A 10,775-nucleotide genomic window follows, 5' to 3' on the forward strand; every position below is an offset into this window, starting at 1 on the left:
AGCTAAAAATAAAAAGAACGTATTTTTTTTTTTTTTTAATTTTATCTCTCTTTATTCTTTTTCTGTGCAGCCTGCATCCTCTCCATCCTCTCAACTCTTCTTCAATTGGTAGTTATTGTTCTTGGTGCTGCCTCTTGTCAAAATATTTTTGGTAACTTTTTTTGGAAAAAAAAAACATTCTTTTTTTATGTGTTTCTAATTTCTAAATGACATTTTGGGAGATTTTAGTTTCTCCTAGTTTCTTTTAACATTCTGCTGATTTTTTTTAAGGGACTAAGTTTTGTTTTACTTCCACTCCTATTGCAGTAGTATTGCTAATAGTTACATGCAACATTCTCAATTTCTCATATTTAATAGTAGTTGATATTTATTAGCATAAAATGGGAGAAAATCTAAAACCAAAGATAAAAAAAAATGATCCAATAAAAATACTAAAACTTTTATTGACATACTATATCAACGAGTGAAAGAAAAATGAACATTTGCAATATTCAACATATACTCCTATTGATTTATGATTTATTTTTTATTTATTTTTTTAAATGCAGATGGATGGTTTTGTTTTACCACCTTTTGATTCTACTAGTATTTTGAACGATAAGGATTTCTTGATTTTTTCCTAATTTTTTCTTTGTATTTTTTTGTTGCTCTGTAATATTTGTTGTTCCTTAAGTACATGATAATGTGAAAAGAAAAGGGAGCATGCTAATTGATATGGCTGATACATGGATATCTGCACCTAATGGGAATCAATCCATAGAGCTTGCAAAGCTTCTTGCAATTAAGGGGGGCTCAAGATGAGGAGGTTAGAGGATATGAAACTGATTCCGAGGAGGATGGCAGTGGCCAACTTGATGATACAATTTATACTGAACCTGAAGCAGATGCAATGTAATCTCAAAGAAGAGAAAAACATTAAAGAAACTCAAGAGCCTGAGCTCTGTTTATATTTTCCAATAAATTTTCATTTTTATTCATACAAGCATGTGTATAGATAAACAAAGTTGAAACATATGTGAAAGAAATCACAAGTTGTAATTGAAATTTGTATGCATGTTTTTGTCTGTTCAATCAGAAGAAAATGAAGTTGTCTTGGCTAGATAAGTTGGCAGTCACTTCTGAGATTCATGAGAAGGAAAATGGAACCCACCAGGACTGTACTCATAACAAATTGAGCCTTTTTGAGAAAGAGAATTTTTTTTTTTGGTGACTTTTTTGAGAAAGAGAATGACAAGTCATCTAATTTATCTAACCAGAAAAATAAGTCTAGAAACCTTAAATCTCATAAAGAGAATAATGACAAAAGTGAGCCTAAGCATGATGAGAAAAGGTACATTTTCATTCCAAATGTTTAACTGGTGCTTGTTTCCTTTTCTTAAAAAGCATTTGTGTGTAAATATGATTCTTTTTAGGCAAAAAATTCTGGTTTATTTGTTTGGACTCTGGAGCCCTTCTTTAAGCTAATTTTGGAACCATTTTCCTAGGACAAATGTCTCTGTTTCCATCATATTCAAACTAGGATTTTTCAGCTCATTTTTTCTTCTACGTTATATAGGTTATATCAACCTCAAGGTGATGATGGAAGTGGCACTAAGAAGGTACTTACTTATTTTCACGGTTTTAAATTCAGATACATTATTTTGTTCCATTTAATCAGTTAAGACTGATAAATTTTTGTAGGGTGAGCATGGGTCGGTTTGGTTTGGGTTTAAGGTGAAATTAGAACCGAACCGATTAAAATGTAATTAGTTCAGTTTGGTTTGGATTTGCATTTTTTTTGTGTGCATGTATCCGAACCAAACCAAATCGATTAAGAACGGATGGGTTCGGTTCGGGTAATTAGGTACCCGATGACTTTGAAATTCATAAAAAAAACCAAATTTTTATCTTAAAAATTCAACAAGTACAATAAACATGTAACATTAATATAAATAATCTAAATATGTTAAACACCAAATACATTAAAAACTAAACTCATTAAAATCAAAACATATTAATAGTGAATAATCTCACTAAAAGCCACTAAAAATCATATATATTTTTTTATTTTTTATTTAATTAATATATGATCGGGTTTACGGGTTAGTTCGGATTCCGCACTCCCAGAACCAATACCTGTTGATTCCAGAACCAATTTAATTGGTTCGGTACTCGAACCCACAACCTCTTAAATGAGTATGAGAAAATTATGTCATTTGAGCTATTACTCATTGGCTACACTTTGCTAGTTTAAATAAGGATTACATGAGACATTGCATCTAATAAAATAAATGCCTTAAAAGATATGTTTAATTTGCTGAGTTGTATCCAACCCCTTCTAAATCAACATGTAAATTACTCTCTATGACATATCACTTTTTAATTGATTGTTATGTTAACTATGGTTAAATTATTTTGAAATTAAATTATAATTCAAAATGGATAATTGTATAATTTACTAAAATACTAAAAACTGAATCTTTGATTTTTCTCCAAATCATACTTTTAGAGATTGAACCTTAATTTCTTTATAACTTCTCTCCCATTCTGTCGCCGTCGCCGATCTCCAAATCATCGTCGCTGCTATCGTTACAAGCAGCGCCGCCTTTTTGCACATATTTGATACATTGCTTTCATCCATCCGCTGTTCATTATCTGGTATAAGAAAAGAGAGGAAAGGAAGAAAAGAAAGCGAAACAGATGTTCACTAATTTTTGTCACATATATCAAAGTTGGAATTGATTGTAATTGCCCCCAACATTGATCATTCATAAGAAACATAAGTACAATTTCAATTGAATTTCTCAGTTTATTTTCTCATTTTTTTACGGAAAAGGCTGATCGGGCTTCTCTCGTCTTAAGGATGCATACATATAAATTTAGGATTTTTTTTTATAAAATGTAAAAACATATAAATTTATTTTTTAATATTTATAAAAATTATCTAATCATTCATCTTAAAAAAATATTTAATTATAAAATAGCCCAACTTTAATTAAGATGTTAATTCTTATTGGATTAAATTAACTTAAACTAAAACTAAATATCCAATTAACATGTGCCATGTCATAGATGATAATTTACATGTTGATTTAGAGAGAGTTGGATAGAACTCACCATATATATATATATATATATATAATCATTAATAATTTAAATATTCACAAAACTAACCAAAATAGATTGAAATTAATTCAATATCCACAAAAAATAGAATCCTTTTAACAAAATTAACTCCCAGTTAAATTTCATAGATAATAATTTATATGTTGATTTAAAAGAGATTAAACAGAACTCATCTATTAATTTATTTTATTTTATAAAGTTTATTTGTTCTTTGTATTTATACGTGTCAAAAAGTAAAGAAGTACATGAAGTTTAAGAAAAATGAATTTATGCATGACTATGCATTTTAAGAAGAATGAATTTATGCAATGACATTATGCATGACTATTTGTTTATATAACATTATTTTAAAGATTTTTAATATATTAAAAATAATCAAAGCAAACATGTTTTCAGTGTTTTCATTTTTTTTTTAAATTAGAAACAATGATCAAAACAAACATTTTTTAAATTCTGAAAATTTGAAAACAAAATTTTTTTTTTAAAAAATGAAAATTGAAAATAAATACAGAAAACATTTCTTCATACCAAACACCACCTAAATTTTCATATAACTTATTACACATAATTGTACATGCTACAAGAATAAAATAAATATGTTTTGATAATAACCTATTTATTCTAAGGGAAATGCTAGTTGTACACTATTAATCAGCCTTCAATCAGCTTTTAATCAGATTTAAATAATATTTAATTATTTTTTTAGTGTAACATGTTTCTATTTTGTAGATACATATCTATAATTAGATTTTAATTTAAATTTAAATTTTAAAATCCACCCACTTCATTGGTGGTTACTATGACTTTGCTTTACTTTCGTAACTTCACGTAACAGATACAGTTTTTTAAATTCCTTATTCTACGGGACATTCACACGCATTAGTGAATCCCAAACTAAAAAGAACGCTGCGAGATGAATTTTCCATCTCATCTTCATTGGTGAAGACTATCACCACCTTCCAGCTGAAGCACTCTCTCATTTTGCATTGGTGAAAGGTATCATTATTTTTTACACATGTGTTTATGTAATTTGTTAAGAAATATCATGTTCAACATTTTTAATTATATTTTAATTTAAACATAAAAATACTTTGCTGATTTAATTTATATCAGCTACATCTTCTCTTGTAAACTCTAGATTACTTTTTGCTTCTTTACTCAAACTAATTAAGTACACGTCCTGAATCGTAATAATCCACGCTAATTACTTGTACAAGTTCTTATCTTTATTCTCATCCCAACAAATAGATGTATTTCTTTTAATTTCAGTGTAACCAGCCCATGCAACCAACCCAGCAAGTTAATTGACTATGAAAGCTATGTAACAAAAATAACATCTTTCGATCATTAACACACTACTAAATAGAACTTAATCATAATTTTTTTGCACCCGTTAGAGTTAATCCATTCTAAAAAGTAAAAAACCTTTAGAATTTTAAAAGTTAAATTTTAAATTTTGAGTAATTTGAATTTTAGATGTGTATTTAAATTATAAAATATTATTATATTAAATATATTAAATTTAAAACAGAAATTTAAGATTTAAATTTTAAATGTTAGTTTGATTTAATTTGAATTTTAAATATGAATTTAATTTTTAAAGACACTAAATCTATTTACAATTTTTAAATGTGTTAGTTTTATTTTTTTTTAAATTACTGTAAAAAAAAGGCTGAAAATTGTACCATATTTAAAGGATACCTAGTTGAACCGTTATTCTAATTGTGCAAAAAAATTTGATCGGTGAAATCGTTGAGACAGTACCAACAATGACGATTCTCTAAAATAAAACTTTTTTCTATTTTGACAATGATATTTCTCTCAAACAACTCTTATGAAAATACTAAAATAATCATTTATTTCTTCGGTTGCATCTCTTTAAATTTATCAAGTCGGATAGATGTTCGAAAATAATGATGTTTTTCCTCCAATTATTCTCTTCTCCCATGCCTAAAGTAGTGATAATGTTTGGTTAATCGTTCTGTTTTCAAAACTTGTTTACGGACGAATTCCCTCAATTTTTTTTAATAATTGAAGGAGTAAAATGTAATTTCTCATCATTAATTTTATGAGTAGGACTAAAAATAAATATAAAAAAAAAACAACAAAAAAATTAAATATCACATTTTATACTTTTAATTTTTTAAACAATCGAGAGAATTTATCCTACATGTTTTCCGCCACCATTTTCGTTGCTCCACTTCATCATCATTCTTTGATTTGCTGACCTGTTTTTTTTTCTTTTTCAATCGAACTAATATGAGGGTTTATTATTTTTTATCTTCTATAATGTCCAAGATTGACCGAACGGACCGAACCGGTTGAACCGGACCCTAACCGGGCTGTCGGTTCAACCGGACCAGCCCTTTTAAGTGAACCCAAGCCCTTCATCCCCTTCATTCCAACAGAAACGAAGCTTTCAGCTTCCAGGGGAGGGAAGAACGAGAAAAAAATCCCGTAACCCTCACGTTACTTTCCAAATCCCGTAACTCCTCCGTTCGAGCTCCGATCGCCGCACCGTTTGTGGCCACGCGTTCACCGCGTCGAGCTCTACATTTCTACCGGAATAATTTTATAGGTAAATTGCTATTTCACTCTCAGCTTCATCTTCCCCCAATTTTCGAATTTTAAGTGGGAATATTGAATTTCTTTGATTTCTGATGTTTTAGGATCCAATTAGCTTGAGAGAAACGTTCACTCTTGCTTATGTGAAGCTTGGGTAAGGTGAGGATACGATAATTCTATTTTAATTTCATTAAATTTGAGCTTTGAGTATTAAATTGGGTATATATGTATTATGAATGTGTATTAGGTTGAAAATAAATAATTGGAGCTTGAAATTGTGAATACTGGAACTTGGAGGAAGCGGATTAGTTGAGTTTTGAGGGGCTGTCTTGGTTTTGAATAAATAGCTTTGGTCGTTACGTGGAAATCAGCTAAGGTATGGTTTAGGTTTCTTGCATTTAATATATAATATTCTGTGAAAACTTAGGCTAGACGGCCATAGGATAAGTTGGAATGCAGGTGTATGTTTAATGTTTAGTAATTTGTTGATGAATATATTTGGTTGAAGTTTATTGGATAATTAGTTATTAATCTTGGATGGTGAATGTTATTGTTGATGAACATGGTTGGTTTAGTGCTAATGATTTGGTGAATTATTAGAATGGTAGTATAGGACTTAGATTTAAAGTTAAGTTAGGATTAAATATTTTTAGGAAACCACCTTTTATGGCTTCTGTTTAATACTTTAAGCTCTACAATCTGAGTGCCGGCGTTCTAGGATTGCCTCTGGCATTCCCAGGACCTTATATATTATGTGTGTGGCACCTTTACCATACTGAGAACCTCCAGTTCTCATTCCATACTATGTTGTTGATTTTCAGATGCAGGTCGGGAGCCATCTCGTTAGTCGTCTGGACTCTTAAAGCGGAGGGGTTACTGGATAGTGTTGTTGTATAGTTTTGCTGTACAGTGATGTATATATATGTACTTAGCTTTCTCTCCGCATAACTTGTCCTTTTTGATCCTCTTAGAGGTTTATGGAGAGGCAGGATTGTGTGTATGTACTTTTGGGTTTTGGATATGTATGTATATATGTGTAAATATTCTCCGGCCAGTCTTGACTTCGCAGGCTGAGTTAGGAGCTTGTTATTTTGTATCTTTGACACTCTATTCCTACTTCTATTATCTTATGTTTGACAGTTACAATTTTCTTAGCACGCAAGTTAACTCGTTCCTTGAGCGTTGCGCTTTTATCTCGCGATTTTTAGTTCCCCTATCCTTCAAGGCTCCTAGCATATTATAACTCTTCTGCTATTATATGTACTTATTTTATTTTAGAGGTCGTAATACCACATCACCTCTGTTTTACGACTTAAGCGTAAATCTTTGTGTGGTAGGGTGTTACATTATGGTATCAGAGCAGTTCGTTCTTATAGAGCCTGAAAGATGGACTGATTGTGCTTCTGTGCATTCTCTGTATATGTGTGTATGTGCTATTAGGATATCTGATTGATATATATGGCATAAACGTTTGTGGGCATGCATTTGGAACTTAAAGCATTAGACCTGCGATATTGAGACTGATCAACTTAATATCACTTGTTTGGTGTGTATAGGGACCAGATGTCGACTCGCGGACGCGGTCGCGAGCGAGGTAGAGGTAGGACAGGCACCGTTACTCCTGCGTCCATAGGGACTGATCCAGTAGACTTTATGGCTGCCCTGGGAAATATGGCTGCAGCTATGCAGGCAACAGCTGAGGCATTGGGTAATCATGGGAACAATAATGATGAGGATGGTCCTATGACACTTGCTACATTTCTGAAAGTTCGCCCTCCGACTTTTAGGGGAACCTCAAATCCCACTGACGCAGATAATTGGATTCAGGCTATGGAAAGGGCGTTACAGGCACAACAGGTTCCTGAAGAGCAATGGGTTGAATTTGGGACTTATCAGTTGCAAGGTGAAGCTCAGTATTGGTGGCAGGGAACACGACGTATCCTGCAGCCTGATGGTGCTGCGATTCCTTGGGAGGTTTTTCGGACAGAGTTCTATAAGAAATACTTTCCTAATTCAGCTAGAAATACCAAGGAACTTGAATTAATGCAGTTAAAGCAGGGACAAATGACTGTTGCTGAGTATACCAGTAAATTTGAGGAGTTATGTCGCTTTTCTCGTATCTATCAAGGTGCACCTGAAGATTTTGCTGAATGGAAGTGTATTAAATATGAGGGAGGTCTTCGGAGCGATATTCTGAGCTTCGTTGCCCCAATGGAGATTAGGGTGTTTTCTGAATTGGTGAATAAGAGTAGGGTGGCTGAGGATTGTGTGAGGAAGGCGGCAGCAGAGAAAGGGAGTTTGAGGATGCCTTTTTAGAGGCCTTCAGGGAGGAACTTTGCTCCGAGAGGTAGGAATTTCAAGCGTGGAGGCTTTGTTTCGCAGCAGACTCAGGGTCAGGGTAATTATAGAAGGCCGAATATTATTGCTAATCAAGGAAAAAGGTTTGGGAAGCAGCCACAGCAGGATCTGAATTGTCAGAAGTGTGGAAAATATCATCCTGGAGTTCCGTGTAGATTAGGACTTGGAGTGTGCTATTCCTGTGGACAGCCCGGGCATATAGCCAGTAATTGTCCTGAGAAGAAGAAGTATGAGACTGGTAGGGTGCAACAGCCGGGGAGAGTATACACTACTTCTACCATTGGTGCTGAGGGATCTGAGACACTTATTAGAGGTAATTGTGAAATGGCTGGTAAAATCTTAAATGCTTTATTTGATTCAGGAGCGTCTCATTCATTTATTGCATTTGAAAAGACCCATGAATTAGGATTGAGAATGGTGGTTTTAGGTTATGATTTGAAAGTATATAACGCTAAGAAGTCAGTACAGTTTATGCCAGAAGGGTCAGAAGCACCGGTTGTGGTGAATAGTTACTATTTGAACTCTATGATAGTAAACTGTTCTGGAACCGAATGTCAGGGTATTATGTTATTAACTGCGGGAGTATCAGGTGATGATTAGATTTTAGAGCAAATTCCGGTTGTATGTGAATTTCCAGATGTGTTTCCGGATGATATTAATGAATTCCCACCTAACCGAGAGGTTGAATTTGCAATTGAGTTGGTACCTGGATCCGGTCCAATTTCAATTACTCCTTATAGGATGTCGCCTTTAGAAATGGCTGAACTGAAGGCTCAGCTGAAAGATCTGTTGGGTAAGCATTTTATCCGACCAAGTGTTTCTCCGTGGGGAGCGCCAATGTTACTGGTAAAGAAGAATGATGGAAGTATGCGGCTGTGTGTCGATTATCGGCAATTGAATAAGATCACTGTGAAGAATAAATATCCGTTGCCTAGAATCGATAATCTAATGGATCAGTTACAGGGTGCCGTATCACCCTCAGACAGATGGTCAGTCAGAAAGAACTATTCAGACCTTGGAGGATATGCTAAGGGCTTGTGTTTTGGACCAGCCTGCGAGCTGGGATCGGTATATGCCATTAATAGAATTTGCTTATAATAATAGCTATCATGCGAGCATCGGAATGGCTCTATATGAGGCTCTGTATGGCAGGAAATGTCAGTCTCCGTTGTGTTGGTATGAAACTGCAGAAAAGAGTTTATTAGGGCCTGAGATGATAGCCGAAACGACTGAACAGATAAAGAAGATTCGTAGTCGAATGCTTATAGCCCAGAGCCGCCAGAAGAGCTATGCTGATCAGAGGCGAAAGCCTTTGGAATTCGAAGAAGGAGAACATGTCTTTCTGAAAGTTACACCAACCACTGGAGTGGGAAGATCTATTAAGACCAAGAAACTGAATCCTCGTTATATTGGACCGTTTGAGATTCTGAAGAGAATTGGACCAGTGGCTTATGGATTTAGATTTAAGGTTAAGTTAAGTTAGGATTAAATATTTTTAGGAAACCACCTTTTATGGCTTTTGTTTAATATTTTAAGCTCTATAATCTGAGTGTCGGCGTTCTAGGATTGCCTCTGGCATTCCCAGGACCTTGTATATTATGTGTGTGGCACCTTTACCATACTGCGAACCTCCGGTTCTCATTCCATACTATGTTGTTGTTTTTCAGATGCAGGTCGGGAGCCATCTCGTTAGTCGTCTGGACTCTTAAAGCGGAGGGGTTACTGGATAGTGTTGTTGTATAGTTTTGCTGTACAGTGATGTATATATATGTACTTAGCTTTCTCTCTGCATAACTTGTCCTTTTTGATCCTCTTAGAGGTTTATGGAGAGGCAGGATTGTGTGTATGTACTTTTTGGTTTTGGATATGTATGTATATATGTGTAAATATTCTCCGGCCAGTCTTGACTTCGCAGGCTGAGTTAGGAGCTTGTTATTTTGTATCTTTGACACTCTATTCCTACTTCTGTTATCTTATGTTTGACAGTTACAGTTTTCTTAGCACGCAAGTTAACTCGTTCCTTGAGCGTTGCGCTTTTATCTCGCGATTTTTATTTCCCCTATCCTTCAAGGCTCCTAGCATATTATAACTCTTCTGCTATTATATGTACTTATTTTATTTTAGAGGTCGTAATACCACATCACCTCTGTTTTATGACTTAAGCGTAAATCTTTGTGTGGTAGGGTGTTACATATTGTCTATCCGTTGTTTGTGAGAACCACCATGATGTTGCCTTGTTCTTTTTTTTACATATTTTTATTATATTAAACCAACCGATTCAATTTCCTTTTTTGTTATTTTTTTGTGTGTACTGAATAAATAGAAATAAAGATAAACAGCTTGATTAAACGCTAAATATAAATGGATAAATTTAGATATTAACAAACTAGTATTTTTGTTATTATGAAAATATAAAAAAGCCTATAAAGCAATTTTTCACCTATATTCAATTACCTAATGTTACACTAACAAAATGAAACAAACCAATTCAAAATCCTCTTTGCCAAGAAGCAATTCGCTTTAGCTTTCTCAATTTTCTGCATTTATTTATTGACAATCACTTAACTATGCATTTCAAACACATAATTTTTTGACAAAAATTCTAGTTGTCTAGAGTAAATTCATAAAAGATTTGTTACAAATATATAAAAAAACCTAAGTACTTACAGCTTTAAACCGCAATAAAATCAAATTGGAATAAAATCAGGAATCAATCTAACTTTTTATTATTAGTGAAACAATTCAGA

At 33.3% G+C, this 10,775-nt stretch overlaps 1 protein-coding gene across 2 annotated transcripts; it reads left to right on the plus strand.

The window, feature by feature from the left end:
* Positions 5,415–8,341, plus strand: LOC110266195. Of its 2 annotated transcripts, XM_021110302.1 has the most exons (3): positions 5,415–5,683; positions 5,775–5,829; positions 7,227–8,341. In XM_021110302.1, exon 3 carries the CDS (start codon positions 7,234–7,236, stop codon positions 7,984–7,986), a length of 753 nt encoding a protein of 250 aa, XP_020965961.1. In that variant the 5' UTR covers positions 5,415–5,683; positions 5,775–5,829; positions 7,227–7,233; the 3' UTR covers positions 7,987–8,341. The 2 variants fall into 2 exon arrangements, with proteins under 2 accessions (XP_020965961.1, XP_020965962.1); XM_021110303.1 differs by lacking the exons at positions 5,415–5,683; positions 5,775–5,829 and adding an exon at positions 6,000–6,046.

This window comes from Arachis ipaensis, chromosome B09, assembly GCF_000816755.2.
Source record: "Arachis ipaensis cultivar K30076 chromosome B09, Araip1.1, whole genome shotgun sequence".
Classification (NCBI taxonomy): Eukaryota; Viridiplantae; Streptophyta; class Magnoliopsida; order Fabales; family Fabaceae; genus Arachis; species Arachis ipaensis.